The sequence below is a fragment of the Mirounga leonina genome, unplaced genomic scaffold (genome assembly GCF_011800145.1).
Source record: "Mirounga leonina isolate KUSES-001 unplaced genomic scaffold, KU_Mleo_1.0 Mir_204, whole genome shotgun sequence".
NCBI classification, from domain to species: domain Eukaryota; kingdom Metazoa; phylum Chordata; class Mammalia; order Carnivora; family Phocidae; genus Mirounga; species Mirounga leonina.
This window is the reverse complement of record NW_023270513.1, coordinates 10,738,849-10,755,596: the sequence shown is the minus strand read 5'-3', so window position 1 is coordinate 10,755,596 and position 16,748 is coordinate 10,738,849. Positions and strand designations below refer to the sequence as shown.

At 34.4% G+C, this 16,748-nt stretch overlaps 1 protein-coding gene across 2 annotated transcripts in view; it reads left to right on the top strand.

Annotated features, from left to right (window-relative positions):
* Positions 1-16,748, top strand: part of BRWD3 (bromodomain and WD repeat domain containing 3) — a 190,730-nt gene that overhangs the window by 50,405 nt on the left and 123,577 nt on the right. For both annotated transcript variants that reach the window (XM_035028801.1, XM_035028800.1), the window contains exons 7-11: positions 1,066-1,226; positions 4,018-4,239; positions 8,092-8,192; positions 8,701-8,771; positions 10,097-10,197. In XM_035028801.1, coding sequence (XP_034884692.1) covers positions 1,066-1,226; positions 4,018-4,239; positions 8,092-8,192; positions 8,701-8,771; positions 10,097-10,197 — 656 coding nt within the window. The remainder of the gene's footprint in view (positions 1-1,065; positions 1,227-4,017; positions 4,240-8,091; positions 8,193-8,700; positions 8,772-10,096; positions 10,198-16,748) is intronic.

Below are 16,748 nucleotides of genomic sequence, written 5' to 3'. Positions count from 1 at the left end.
TTTCATATTTTTTATTGTGGCATGGTTCTAATTGTGTTAATCTAGCTACAAACCCATTCTTGCCTTAATTTTGCCTTACTTCAACATAAAGCTGTTATCATTTGTACTATATTATTTATGCACTATGGTAGTATGTCACCTTGCCTCAAGGTAACTTTGCACTTAGAAGGATCTTATGGTTTGATTAAAATATAATGTATGGGATGTTAAATATTTTCAGTGTATAAGGAAAGACTGGAGGAATTTCACAGAGCAAGTGGGTGCTTGTAAATCCTTACATGGGGACTAAGATCTCCATTTTAGGTAAGTGAGAAGAATCCAAGTGGCATTTGTGAGAGAACTGGACAGACTTATGCTTTTTTCTGTTTTTTTTTTTTAAGAAAATTAATAAGGCAAAACAAACAAAAAGAACTATAGTGACTTTATATAGGAGATGCAGTTTCAAAAATTCATTTGTAACTAGTGGGAGAGTTTACAGTTTCAGAAACCAAAAAGCGGAGAACCTATAGACAAACCTAGAAAGGATTGTTACTGAAAACTTAATGTATTATCATAGCTTCCTTTGTTTTTTTCACTGTATAAGTCTATTACTCTTGAAAATTTAGAGATAGCTTCATATGGAGTGGATAGGTTTGAGGAGGTAGGACAGGAGTTCATAAAATTCCCTATGTAATTTTTAAAATGTATTATATTTAATCAAATGTAGTCTATTCTAAGAGTCCTTCATGTTATGTTAAGATTTACCTCTATATTTAAAGTGACAGTGTCTTTGACTATAGTTTACCAAAGAAAGGTAAAACAAGAATGAACCTGAGAAATCATAGTAAGGCAAACAGAAAATCAGACTTGTGGGATTTAAAAGAAGAGTATTCTTAGTGCTTTGTGGTAGTAAACATGAATTCATAAAATCATGAAATGTATAATGGAATTTAGACTTTTCACAGGGTAAAATTGCTGTGGTGTGTGTACCCTATTTTATCTCATCTTAATATTTATGATTTAACTTCATGAAGTAGGTTTTGCTTTTAGGTCTTAAGAAGGAATCTTTTATTTTATGTTTTTCAGTAAATATCACCTCTGCCAGGCAATTAACTGGATGCAGTCGCTTCAGCCATATTTTCCCTTCATCTGCTTACCAGCACATTAAGATGCATAAGAGAATTCTGGGGCACTTGTCATCTGTCTACTGTGTAGCATTTGACCGAAGTGGGAGAAGAATTTTTACAGTGAGTTTAAAATTAATGATACTGTAGCATATTTGAGATTTACTACAATTGAAGGTAGGCTTCATGGCATTGAATTATACTTTGTAAGCAGTTTATCCTTCGACACATTAATGCACGAAAAGATGAGTAAAAAGATGACTTTATAAACTGAGAGTGGCTGGAGGGGAGGTGGCTGGGGGGATGGATAATTGGGTGAGGGGCATTAAGGAAGGCGCTTGATGTAATGAGCACTGGGTGTTATATGCAACTGATAAATCACTAAATTCTACCACTGAAACTAATAATACATTATGTTAACTAATTTGAACTTAAATAAAATCTAAAAAAAGGGAAAAAGGAAAAAAATAAAAGTTATATAACTTAAAAAAAGAAATTGAAATTTTCTCATTCTATATAAGTAAATGGGTGAACTATAATGTCCTCTATGTTTTGGGAAATCTAATTAAAAAAAATTAAATCTTAAGGCCTTATATATTAGAGGTGGTTAATTTATGTGAAACAAGTTTGTCTACTCCATTTCATTTCATTTCATTTTAAAATGCATTTTCCATTTGTCACTTAGTGTAATTGGTGCCCATTCTGCTTAATTAAAATGATTAAAACACATTCTTATGGTTGAATAATTGTATTATACAGTTAGTAACCAAATTTACAGTTGTGTATATCTTTCTTTTATTTCAGTACTAATTATTACTTTTTTTAAGATTACATTTATTTCTTTGAGAGAGAGAGAGAGAAAAAGAGCAAGCAAGGGGGGAGGGGCAGAGGGAGAAGCAGAATCCCCCCACTGAGGAGGGAGCCCATGTTGGGGCTCAATCCCAGGACCCTGAGATCATGACCTGAGCCAAAGGCAGATGCTTAACTGACTGAGCCACCCAGGTGTCCCAATACTAATTATCTTTTAAATTGTTTTTTTTTTTTTTTTTTTTTTTTTGGTTTGTTCTTGGTTTTGCTTTTTTTTTTTCACGAGGGGTTTGAACTCATGACCCTGAGATTAAGACCTTTGCTGAGATCAAGAGTTGGACACTCAACCAACTGAACCACCTAGGTGCCCTTAAATCTGAGGTTTTTAAGTTTTTATTTAAATTCCAGTTAGTTACCATACAGTGTAATATTAGTTTCAGGTGTATAATATAGTGAGTCAACATTTCCGTACAAAACCTGGTGCTCATCTCAGCAAGTGCATTACTTAATCCCCATCACCTATTTTACCCACCCCCCCACCCACCTCCCCTCCGGTAACCATCAGTTTGTTCTCTGTAGTTAAGAGTCTATTTCTTGGTTTGCCTCCCTCTCTCCTTTTTTTTTTTCCCTTTGCTCATTTGTTTTCTTAAATTCCACATATGAGTGAAATCATATGGTATTCGTCTTTCTGTAACTGACTTATTTCACTTAGCATTTTATTAACCAGATCATATCGTGTGCTTTTGAGTACAAAATTGTAGCATGCTAATATTTCTAAGAAAGGGTTTAGTCTCACTACTTTAGTTCTAAGTTAACATAGAAGTGTATGTAGTGTCATAATTTTCTTCTTAACTTTCTATGCTATAATAAATGAAGTAGTTTGCATTTGGGGAAATTATGACTCCTTGGAGTTCATTAAAGACTCTTCCATTGACATTTTCATAACTCCAAATGCATCACCTAAGTATTTGGATGTCAGTGATCGTGATGAAAATGACAATTGCCATCTTATTATTTTTTTATTTTTTTAAAAGATTTCATTTATTTATTTGAAAGAGAGAGGGAGAGAGAGCATAAGCAGGGGTGGGGGCAGAGGGAGAGGGAGAAGCAGACTTCCCACTGAGCAGGGAACCTGACCTGGGGCTCTGGCCTGGGGCTCCGGGCTAGATCCCAGAGCCCTGGGATCATGACCTGAGCTGAAGGCAGATACTTAACTGACTGAGCTACCCAGGCATCCTGCCATCTTTTTATAAACAAATAATTACTAACTTATTTACTATGTTAGAGTAGAATTGCTTTTTACTATTTTTAAAGCTCTTTTGAAATTCTCAATAGGAAGTTCAACTTAATATTTTCAGCAGTTTATTAACAAAGACTCATGTTTACTGAGAAATGCATGTAGACTTTAGGTTAAATTTTTAAATATTTGTAGAAAAAGTATTCTTTTTTTTATTATGCTATGTTAGTCACCATGCAGTACATCATTAGTTTTTGATGTAGTGTTCCATGATTCATTGTGTATAACACTCAGTGCTCCATGCAATACGTGCCCTCCTTAATACCCATCACCTGGCTAACCCATCTCCCTACCTCCCTCCCCTCTAAAACCCTGTTTGTTTCTCAGAGTCCATAGTCTCTCACAGTTTGTCTCCCCCTCTGATTTGCCCCCTTCATTTTTCCTTTGCTTCTCATAATGTCCTCCATGCTATTCCTTATGTTCCACAAATAAGTGAAATAGAAAAAGTATTCAAGCAATTGTGATAAAATGCTGTCAGGCATAAGGAAAGAAATAATGGCAGATATATTTAATGCCAAATCACTTAAAAGTGAGTTATAAGTATTTTGAGTTGTCAGATTGGCAGTTTTGGGGAGTTCTTCACAAATGTTGTTGTTAGTTTAGATAATGCTTTGTCAGTGCTGTCATTTGGAGATCATTTATATTTCTTCCTGGATCCATATTATATGGACAGAGGAGATTAGAAAGTAAAGGCTCAGAAGTAACTTAATAAAAATCCTCCCTTTGTCATTTTGGCTTTTTTTTCTGGGGGTGGTGGTAATGGTGCAAATTTTTGCTTCACTGGGAATCTGTCCTTTTGTGTTACTATAGGGTTCAGATGACTGTTTGGTGAAAATCTGGGCAACAGATGATGGACGTCTCCTTGCTACACTTCGAGGGCACTCTGCTGAAATTTCTGACATGGCTGTTAACTATGAAAACACTCTTATTGCTGCAGGCAGCTGTGATAAGGTTGTAAGAGTGTGGTGTCTTCGAACTTGTGCACCAGTTGCAGTCCTTCAGGGACATTCAGCTTCTATTACTTCCATACAGGTAAGAAAAATGAAAATATATCACTAACATATGTAATGAGGATGAGAATTCTTTCAGTTTTTGTTATTTTGTGTGGATATTATTATAAAGAATGGCAGCAGAAAATGTTGATCTCTAAGGGCTTTTTCCCTACCCTGCTCTGGTATTTTTTTAATTCCTTTTTCATATAAATTTATTGTTTTAGAGATAATTTAAAAATCATTGAAAACCTTTTTCAAATACAGTGTAAGACATTTATCTCGCTAGTATTTGTGAAGAAGGGAGAAGACTTATAAATGCTGTAAGGAAGCAACACTAATACGTGTTAGGTTGTAAACAGGTTCTAACTTCAATATTGGCATACTTTGTGTTAATATTTAATGCAAGATGTTTGTCAGTCTGATTGTGTGTGTGTGTGGTTTGATGTTAAAGAAAATTTTATTCCTAGTTTCAGTGATTTCCTATTTCAACTTGATGTTTGACATACACTGACTTCTTTTAAATTCTTGTCCATAGGGTATTTTTACAAATATTGATAGTTAAAATCCTGGATACCCCCGAAAAACCTGTTATTTAAGAAAACTAAGCTGAACTTGTCCTCTTCTTTGTGTTGAGAGCAAAACAGGAATCCTGAAACTGTGTTTTACACTTTGGTCAAGGAGACCACTTTTGTGGATGAGATAATTACTCCCATTTACTTTTCTTTGTTCTTTAGTCACTAAAAAGTATGTCAGTCAAGTTTTGTGTGTTATTTAATATAATATCACCTGTTTATGATGGGCTAGCAAGAATTAGGTTTAGTATATATTGGATTTTTAAAATTTTGTATCAAATTTTTGATCTGTTGAAATTATTTCATGGATTTTGTTTTAGGAGATTATTTGTTATTTGTATTCCCACAATCTTATCTGACAGATTACTTCTGGAATTTGGAAATAACTCATATAACATAAAAAAATAACTATTTACATTGAAAAATGTTTATGATACTTTGTGGCTCCTTCATAGTTTCATTTCTAATTTCTATCTCATTTTGTTTACATGTGGGAGCTCCCTAAAGATCCATGGATCTCTATCACATTCTTTCCTTTAGTGATCTCATTAAGTCTCATGGCTTTGGATTTATCTGTAGGCTGATGATTTTTAAACTCATATTTTCATCTTGGGACCTTTCTTTTAGTTCAATACTTGTATATTCAAGGACCCACTTGGTATCATCACATGAATGTCATGAATCTCAAACTCAGCATATTCAAAATTGAATTTCTGTCTTCCTTCTTCAAATCTGCTTTTCCTAGAGCTTTCTTCAACTAAACAAATGGCAGTTTTATCCTTTCAGTTGCTCAGAGTAGTCATCCCTGACTTTTTTTCTTTCTCTTATATCTCATATCTAACTTGTTAGGATATCATGTTGGCTCTACCCTCAGAATAAATCCAGAATCTGACAAATTATCATGACCTTAATCATTACTATTCCATTTCAAACCATTATCATCTATAATCTAGATTATTGAAACAGGATTCTAACTGATCTTCCTGCTTCTTCCTTTCCCTCTTTCTTGCCCCAGTCTAACCTCTGCATAGCAGGCTGAGTGATTTTTAAGTGGAAGTTAAATCATGTCACTAGTACTCAGAACCTTCAGTAGCTTCCAAATTCACAGTTAAAGTTGAAGTCTAAATGACCCACATTGTAAGGCCTATATTCTCAGCCCCTTGCTCTCTTTGACCTCATCTTCTACTACTTGTTTCCTGTTTTCCTTCTTCTTTAGCTGCTACCCTCTCTGCTTTTTTAGACCACTCTAGCTACACTTCTGCCTTTGCTCTTTCTGTTTCATGTCTCTGGAATGGTCTTCCTTGGATAGTCACATGGCTTATTCCTTCCCTTTCTAAGCACCTTGTGCAAATGTGTCTTTCTCAGGGAGTCTTTCTCTGACCACTTTACCATTCTAAAATTTTAAGTTGTTCCCTGCACCAGCACTCTTTATCTCCTCTTAATTTTATTTAGCATGCATTCTATATGCATTACTTATTCTTTGCTAATTAACTGTCTCTCTTAACATCGTGGTGTATTATCTTTTCAGATTCTTCTTTTTTGTAAGCAAAATTGAGATAAAATGATATGATTTTAATAGTAGTTGCCGCTGGGTGGTGGGATTATAAGTAACTTTTATTGTTTTTCTATATTTACTAAATTTTCTTCAATAATTATATATTAATTTATATTAAGAAATGCACATATAAGTGTTTTTATTTTTATAATCTCTAACATGATTTATTATTTAAAAACAATTCAGTTAGACTACATTAATAGGCCAGATCCACTTTGTGACTGATGAATTTATTTAAATATAATGGTGATAATAAAGGTTCTAGTGTTTCTTCAAACTTAATAAAATTATACCATTTTATATTTATCTCATTTGTATAAATCAGAGATCAGCAAATTTACAGATCAGATAGTAAATATTTTAGGATTTGCAGGCCATATGGTCTCTGTCATACCTACTTGACTGCATTCCAGTGCAAAAGCAGCCATAGGCAGTGTAAGGTGAATTTGTTCCAATAAAACTTTATTTACAGAAATAGGCAGCAAGCTGGATTTGGCATGTTGCAGACTCCCCCTATAAATTGTGGATTAAGGTTTCCAATGCAAGCTTCTCTATCTCAGAAAGGAAAATATAGGCATGCTACCTGAGTACTGGTTTCTTTACTATATATCAACTATTAATGGATAACATTAATTGATAATTTTTTATTTAAACTCTGTAGTCTTTGTAGATGTTATGTGTTTCTAATCAAGAAAACTAGATAAATGACTTCTAATATCTGTAATGATCATTTTTTTAGATATGAGGTCAAAATTTGTTCAAACCCTATGCATCTTGATCCTTAATACTCATCTTAGTGGTGTTGATTATCTCTAATTGGGATTTTTAAAACTCAGGGCATACAGAGACCCTGGTTTGATTTTCAACTTTTTCCTGTATCTCAGGCATCAGGAGCCCAATGGCTCTTCCCTTATCTGTGATTCTTTTCTGAAGATGTATAAAATACTGAGAGTCAGAGCCTGAGAATCCTACAGGAAAAAGGCTGTCCATGGTTCACCTAGGGTATTAGTTATCCTTTAAATTGGCAACTTAAGTATATTTTTTAATCTGTTTTTTTTTCACAATGATATAGAGATTTGACCTATTTTACTTATTTTATTAAAACAAATGAAAATTATTTAAATTTTAAAAGAACAAAATTTATATCATACATCATTGAAGCTGGAATTTAAAGTAAAACATTAAGGCCAAAATATTTAGATATTAATTTCCTAAGCATTGATTTTAGATTGGTTTCTGATGCTCTGTTCATATGAACTATAAAAATTCCACAGTTATTGCTGTATAAGCATATATTTAGCAGATTTCTAATGGTTTAACTAGTAACCACCTTGTGATTTTTTTTCTCCATTAAAAGTAATGAAATAATAATCTTAATGTGTGATATTCAATAATTTAAAAATAATTTTTTTATATTTTTTAAGATTTTATTTTTAAGTAACCTCTACACTCATAACCCTGAGATCAGGAGTTGCATGCTGTACTGACTGAGCCACCCAGGCACCCCTAAAAATAGTTATTTTTAAGACTAATATATTTTATCCTAAATTTGATGACTGACTTTTTTTCTACAATTTCTTGATATTTTAAATTTTTGTAAGGTATTCATTAATCTAGAAATTTAAATAATTGATTTCTTGAAAGTAAAATTCTTAATTGAATTTATTTATTTTTTAAAATGATTATAATTTTAGAACATGCTGTGTTTAAAATAAGTTTGAACATGAAAGCTTTCTATTTGAATTAGAATTTTTTTTTTTTTTAGTTTTGTCCATCAACTAAAGGCACAACCAGATACCTCACTTCTACTGGTGCTGATGGAACAATCTGTTTCTGGCAATGGCATGTAAAAACAATGAAGTTTAGGTAAGTTTAGTATTGGGTTAGAAATTTTGTGCAAAATCAAGCATGTTTATTTTTCTTTATTACCTTGAGAAATTCTTGACAGTCCACATATTTAAGTATATAAATGTATGTGTGTGCACACATCTATACTTCAATTAGATGTTAGAGATTTTAGAATCAAATTTTTATGAAACCAATGTTGAAGAGACTATTTAACTTACACACAAAATTTTTGTAAAGGGTATTTGTTTCATTTGTTATTCTGGTAAGAAGACTTTGAACTTCTCTTAATGGTAGTAAGTTATGCGGTACTTTGTAAAGTTATAATAATGATACTGGTATCTTAAAGTATATTTGCAAGGTTTAATGCATTTTTAACCTGAATGATTGGAATAGTACTTATTGACTACTTCAGTTGTGTGTTTTTTATAGTATTGATGTTCAATCTGTCAATATCCAGCAGTGTACAAAGATTCTTGCATGTTAAATGAACGTGATGGAAAATAAAAATATCTTACTTTTCCCTTAGAGATCGCCCAGTGAAATTTACTGAGAGATCCAGACCTGGAGTTCAGATATCTTGTTCATCTTTCAGTTCTGGTATGTGTAAAAATTGAAAGTTTCAAGTACCCAAAATATTAAATGATCCAGTTGTAGAAGGTATATGTATAATTTTGTGGAGAAAAACAGTGTATGTTTGTTAATAGAAGCATACCAAAAATGTGAACCATATGATATAATAGATGGACCTTTGTGGACTTTAATTAACATACAATAGCTTCTTATTTTCTAATATGTTTTTATATAAATCAGATTTTGGTTGGTAAAAAGAAAAGCTCTCCCCCCATACACACACAATTCATCATTAAAATACTGCCCTGGGGTGCCTGGGTGGCTCAGTTGGTTGGGCGACTGCCTTCGGCTCAGGTCATGATCCTGGAGTCCCAGGATCGAGTCCCGCATCGGGCTCCCTGATCGGCGGGGAGTCTGCTTCTCCCTCTGACCTCCCCTCTCTCATGCTCTCTCTCTCCCAAATAAATAAATAAAATCTAAAAAAAAAAAATACTGCCCTGACATTTCAGAAAATATGTACTGTGGTTCCATATAGAAGACACTTTTACAGCGTGTAAATTGTGCTTTTCTACTGCTAAGAATCATATGCTAGTTGACCTTTTCTTTTATTGTGGTAAAATATAACATAAATTTACTATTTTTTAAAAAAAAATTATTTATTTGAAAGAGAGCTTGCGTGTACCGGCGCACATGAGTTGGGGAAGGGACAGAGGGAGAGAATCAGGCAAACTCCCTCCTGAGCATGGAGTCTGATACAGGGCTCAATCTCAGGATGCACAGATCATGACCTGAGCTGAAACCAAAAGTCGGACATTCAACCAACTGAGCCACCCATGTGCCCCTAAAATTTACTATTTTAATAACCATTTTTAGGTGAGTAGTTTTGTGACATTAAGTATATTCACATTGTTTTTGATATATTACCACCATCCATCCATCTCTAGAATTTTTTCATAATCCCAAAAGTGGTTGAGTTTTTACATTACACCATTATAGCCACTGAAAAGAGAATTGTAGCTATAGGTCATTTTATAAATAATTTTGGAGCACTATGATTTTGCATAAAATATAAAGAATTCCTCAAGGCTCTGACCTTTAATGACCTTATTCAAAGGCCTATATTTAGTGTATAGTTGTTGGATTTTTGTTGGGTGAATGGTATAGTTGTCCTTTAGATATTTCTCTTGAATTTTACCTATTTTTCTCTGAAATTTTATGTCTTTAATGACTAGAAGATAACCTGTGTTTCTGGAAGCCCTCTTATTAGTATAAGGTAGCATATAACTAAGGCAATCAAAGTGTTTTTAAATTCCTTGGTACAATGTTTGCTTGTTTGTTTTTTAATCTTCCAGGTGGTATGTTCATTACAACAGGTAGCACTGACCATGTGATTAGAATATATTATTTGGGTTCTGAGATCCCTGAGAAAATTGCTGAATTAGAATCACATACGGTAAGAGCAAAATGAGAAACCTAAATATGTTGCTTTCTTTTTTAATATCTCTGGAAAGTTGGTTTTATTTCTTTTCTAATCTGTACCTTAATATATATTGGTGCTGAAATCTGTATGGTAAGGTATCTCGGTAGTAATGAAGATCAGTGTGAAATTCTGGATTTAGTATGGCTGTAGTATTTAAAACAAGTTCTATTTGATTACATAGAAAAAGAAAAAACACATATTATAGTAATAGTTAATGAAAATCCTCTTTTAGCCTGCTGTATTCAATTAATTATAGAAGCTGTTTGTTACTTTAAAATCTACATACTTTTTAAAAGACACATTGAAAAATGGTGGCATAGAAGGTTCCTGAAATCACCTCCTCCTGTGAACACAACAGATCCACAGCTATATATGGGAGAGTTCCCTCTGAAAAGGACCTGAAAGCTAGCTAAACAGTGCCTCTACAACAAAGGATAAAAGGGCCACATTGAGATGGGTAGGAGAGGTAGAGATGTGGTCTTCCAAAAACTCCACCCCAGGAGCAGCAGCCTACAGTTGGGAGTGATCTCATAATATGGAACTTGTTCTTGAGTAGCAAGGTGTCTATGTCCCACATCAGGCACCCCAGCCCTTCGGACCTACACTGAAGAAATGAGCCCCCAAAGCATCTGGCTATGAGAACCAGTGGGGCTTACTTCTAGGAGAACTGTAGGGAATGAAAAATACACTCTTAAAGGGTCCTGCACAGACTCACTTGCCATGGGACCCAGCTCAAAAGCAACAGTTTGCAAGGCACTTAGACTCTATGTGAAGGAGACTCATTTGCTAATCTTAAAGCATCTGCTAGAGAGGCAAGAACCTGTTGGGACTCTCTCCAGGGACAGAGGTGGGCATCATTTTTGCATTCTCCTGCCTTGTTGGTCCTGGTGTAGATGGGTGCTATTGTGGAACCCCTCCTTTAAGTCTTTAAGTCTGCTAGCTTCAGTGGGAGCACCCTGCCCATGCACACTACAGCTGTGGCTTATCCCACCACAGCCAGGTGGGCTGAGTACCCCACCACCATACCACATTCACAGCTCTTCTGCCATAGCTGGTGGGCATGCATAGCCCACGTGGGACTCCCCTTGAACACCTGGCTCTAGTGGCCTGGGGTATTGTGTTTCTGGACCCAATGGGTTTGAAGCAGTTAGAGAGACAGTTTTTGGCAGGCTACCATACCCAGGGCACTGCACAAACAGAAGACTGAAACACAACCCCATTCTTGATGTGAAAAAGTTCTATTTTTTTGTCGTGGGGACAGGTCACCCATCCAGAGGCTACAGAAGGGCTCTCAGGGAACATGGGCAGGGATTCACCATATTAGCACCCTCACTTGATCTCATCATAGTTCGCTGATACCTCACAGAAAGGTTATACACACGTCTAAAGCTACGATTTTTGCAACTATTGCCCAGGGGGCACCTCTGGAACTGGTCTGGAAGTCAGCAGAGTTTACGATTGTGGACCCAAAGACTGTATATTTGCATATCTTAAGAAGATACTGCCTGATAATCTGCCTTTCAATTAGCCTGAAACTAGGCACTGAGATCCCTCCATTTGGAACAGTGACAGGTCTTGGCATACGCTCAACAACTGAGACCTATCAAGAACAAATTGTGCTACTTATAGACAATCACAGAGGTCTGAGAAACAACCAAAAGCTAGGGCATGGTTAAATTGATAAGGTTTATCTCCAATGCAAGGCCACATTTATATATGGAATCTAAAAAGTAAAACAAACAAAAAGCAGAAGCAGACCCATAAGGGCAGAGAAAAAACCTGTGATTGCCAGAGGGGAGGGAAGTAGGGGAATTGGCAAAATGGGTGAAGGGAAATGAGAGATATACAGGTTTCCAGTTATGGAATAAATAAGTCATAGGGGTAAAAAGTACAGAATAGGGAATATAGTCAATCATATTGTAATAGTGTTGTATGGTGACAGATGGTAGCTACACTTGTGGTGAACATAGTGTAATGTATAAACTTGTCAAATCACTATGTTGTACACCTGAAATTAATATAACATTGTGTGTCAACTATAATTTAAAACCTTTTTAAAGAGGAGAGGTAGCTATTTTACCTAACACATAAAAACAAACATGGAGTCAAGCAAAATGAGGAGACATGTATATGTTCCTGATGAAAGAATAAGAGAAAAACCTCAGAAAAGACCTTAATGAAATGGAGATAAGTAATCTACCTGATAAAGAATTCAAAGTAATGGTCATAAATATGCTCACCAAACTCAGGAGAAGAATGGATGAACAGTGAAAACTTCAACAAAGAGAAGTCACAAAGCTGAAGAATACAATAGGTGAAGTAGTAAATAAACCTAGGGGGTTCAGTGGCAGACCAGACAAAATGAACAGATGAGCAACCTGGAAGACAAGACACCAGAAGTAACTGAGAATAGGAAAAGGGGAAAAAATAGAAAAATTAAGGTAGTTTGAGGGACATATGGGACAACATCTAGCAGAATAACATCTGCATTATAGGAGTACCAAATGAAGACAGAGGAAAAAAAAGTAGAAAACTTATTTCAAGAAATAATGGCTGAAAATTTCCCTAACCTATGGAAGGAAACAGATAATCAGTTCTAGGAAGCTCACAGAGTTCCAAATAAGAAAAAAACAGAGATCCACATCAAAGAACATTCAAATTAAAATGTTAAAAATTAAAGAGAATCTTAAAAGCAGCCAGAGAAAAACAACTTCTTGCATTAAAGGGACCCCCATAAGCCCATCAGCTCATTTTTCAATCAACACTTTGTAGGCCAGAAGGAAGTGGCAAGGTATGGCATGATATATTGAAGGTGCTGAAAGGGAAAAAAAAAGAAAACGTCCAACCAAGAATTCTACCTGGTAATATCATTCAGAATTTAAGGAGAGATAAAGAGTTTTCCAGACAAGCAAAAACTAAGTGAATCTGTCACCATTAAAACTGTCTTATAAGAAATGTTAAAGAGATAAATTTCAGCTGAAAAGAAAAGGAATTAACTAGTTATAAGAGATTGTATGAAAGTAAAATATCTCACTGAAAAAGAAAAAAGCATATATTAAAGATAGGGGATTAAACACATATAAAGCTAATATGAAGTTTAAAACAAAAAAATGATAAAATTGTATAATAATTAGTACAGGGATACACAAAATGAAAAGATTTATTTTTTAATTCTTTTTTTAGCTTTAAATTTCAGTTACTTAACAGTGTTATATTAGTTTCAGCTGTACAATATAGTGATTTAACAATTCCATACATAACCTGGTGCTCATCACAAAAAGTATACTCTTTAATCCCCATCACCTATTTAACCCATTCCCCCAAAACTCCTCTGGTAACCATCAATTTGTTCTCTATAAGTAAGAGTCTGTTTCTTGATTTGTCTCTCTCTTTCTGTCCCTTTGCTTCTTTTGCTTCTTAAATTCCACAGGTGCATGAAATCATACGGTATTTGTCTTTCTCTGACTGACATTTCACTTAGCATTATACTCTGTAGCTCCATCCATGTCATTGCAAATGGCAAGATTTCATTTTTTGTAAAAACTAAATAATATTCCATTGTATGTATTCTTCTTTATCCATTCATCAATTGATGAACACGTGGGTTGCTACCATATCTTGGCTATTGTAAAAAAATGCTGCTATAAAAATGGGATTGATGTATCCCTCTGATTAGTGTTTTTGTATTCTTTGGGTAATTATCCAGTAGTGCAATTGTTGGATCATAGGGTAGTTTGATTTTTAACTTTTTGAGGAACCACCATACTGTTTTCCAGAGTGGCTGCACCCAGTTTGCATTCCTACCAACATTGCAAGAGGGTTCCCCTTTTTTCACATCTTCACCAACACCTGTTGTTTCTTGTGTTGTTGATTTTAGCCATTCTAGCAGGTATAAGGTGGTATCTCATCGTAGTTTTGATTTGAATTTCCCAGATAGTAAGTGATGATGAACATCTTTTCATGTGTCTGTGGGCCATCTGTATGTCTTTTTTGGAAAACTGTTTGTCTTCTCCCCATTTTTTAACTGGATTATTTGATTTCTGGGTGTTGAGTTTCATAAGTTCCTAATATATTTTGTATACTAACCTTTTATCAGATAGATATGTCCTTTGCAAATATCTTCTCCCATTGCTTAGGTTGCCTTTTAGTTTTGTTGATTGTTTCCTTCATTGTGCAGACACTTTTTATTTGATGTAGTCCCAATAGTTTATTTTTGCTTTTGTTTCCCTTGCCTCAGGAGATATATCTAGAAAGAAGTTGCTACGACTGATGTCAAAGAGGTTACTGCCTGTGCTCTTTTCTAGGATTTTGATGGTTTCCTGTCTCACATTTAGGTCTTTAATCCATTTTGAATTTATTTGTGTGTGGTGTAAGAAAGTGGTCCAGTTGCATTCTTTTGCATGTTGCTGTCCAGTTTTCCCAACACCATTTGTTGAAGAGACTTGTCTTTTTTCTGTTAGATATTCTTTCCTGCTTTTTAAAGATTAATTGACCATGTATTTATGGGTTTATTTCTGGATTTCCTGTTCTTTTCCATTGATCTGTGTTTCCATTTTTGTACTAGTACCACACTGTTCTGATCACTATAGCTTTGTAGTATAACATGAAATCCAGAATTGTGATGCCTCCAGCTTTGCTTTTCTTTTTCAGGATTGCATTGGTTATTTGAGTTTTTTTGTAGTTCCCTACAAATTTTTGGATTGTTTGTTCTAGCTCTGTGAAAATTCTGGTGGTATTTTGTTAGGGATTGCATTAAATGTGTAGATTACTTTGGGTAGAATAGACATTTTAACAATATTTGTTTTTCTGATCCATGAACATGAAATATCATTCCATTTCTATGACCCTGAGTTTCTTTCATCAGTGTTTTGTAGTTTTCAGAGTCCAGGTCTTTTAGTTCTTTGGTTAGGTTTATTCCTATGTATCTTATTATTTCTTGTGCAATTATAAGTTGGATTGATTCCTTAATTTCTCTTTCCACTGCTTTATCATTACTGTATAGAAATGCAACAGATTTCTGTATGTTGATTTTGTACCCTGCAGCTTTACTAAATTTATCAGTTCTAGCAGTGTTTTGGTGGTATCTTTTGGATTTCTATATAGAGTATCATGACATCTGGAAATAGTGAAAATTTGATTTCTTCTTGCCGATTTGGATGCCTTTTATTTCTTTGTGTTGTCTGATTGCTATGGTTAGGACTTCCAGTACTATGTTAAATAACAATGGTGAGAATGGACATACCTATCTTGTTCCTGGGTGTAGAGGAAAAGCTCTCCATTGTTCCCCATTGAGGATGATGTTAGCTGTGGGTTTTTCATATATGGCCTTTATCATGTTGAGGTACGTTCCCTCTAAACCTACTTAGTTGAGGGTTTTTATCATGAATGGATGCTGTACTTTGTCAAATGCTTTTTCTGCATCTATTGAATGGATCATATGTTTATTATCTTTTCTTTTGTTGATGTGATGTATCGCATTGATTGATTTGCAAATATTGAACCACCCTTCCAGCCCAGGAATAAATCCCACTTGATCTTGTTAAATGATTTTATTAATGTATTGTCGAATTTTGTTTACTAGTATTTTGGTGAATATTTCTGCATCTCTGTTCATCAGGGATATTAGCCTGTTGTTTGTTTTTAGTGGTGTCTTTTATCCGGTTTTGTTATCAGGGTAATGATGGCTTCATAGAATGAATTTGGAAGTTTTCCTTCCTCTTCTATTTTTTGGAATTGTTTGAGAAGAAGAGGTATTAACTCTTCTTTAAATACTTGGTAGAATTCACCTTTGAAGCTCTCTGGTCCTAAACTTTTGTGGTTGTGAGTTTTTTGATTACTGATTCATTTTCTTTGCTGGTTATTGGCCTGTTCAAATTTTATGTTTCTGCCTGTTTCAGCTTTGATAGTTAATATGTTTATAGAATTTGTCCATTTCTTACATGTTGTCCAATATGTTGGCATATCATTTTTCATTATATTCTCTTATAATTGTTTGTATTTCTGTGGTATTGGTTATTTCTCCTCTCTCATATGGGATTTTATTTATTTGAGTCCTTTCTCTTTTTTTCTTGATAAGTCTGGCTAGAAGTTTATCAGTTTTATTAATTTTTTCAAGGAACCTGAAAATGAACCAGGTTTTTCAATGAACCAGCTCCTGGTTTCATTGATTTGTTCAATTGTTTTTTTTTTTTTTAAGTTTCTATATCATTTATTTCTGCTCTAATCTTTTTATTTCCTTCCTTCTGCTGTCTTTACATATAGTTTGTCCTTCTTTTTCTAGCTCCTTTAGGTGTAATGTTAGGCTATTTATTTGGGGTTTCTCTTGCTTCTTCAAGAAGGCCTGTGTTGCCATAAACTTCCCTTTTACAACCACCTTTGCTGTATCAAGTGTTTTGGACTGTTGTGTTTTCATTTTTATTTGCTTCCATGTATTTTTTAATCTCTTCTTTTGTTTCCTGATTGACCTATCATTGTTGAGTAGCATGTTATTTAATCTCCATTTACTGTGCTCTTTCCAGATTTTT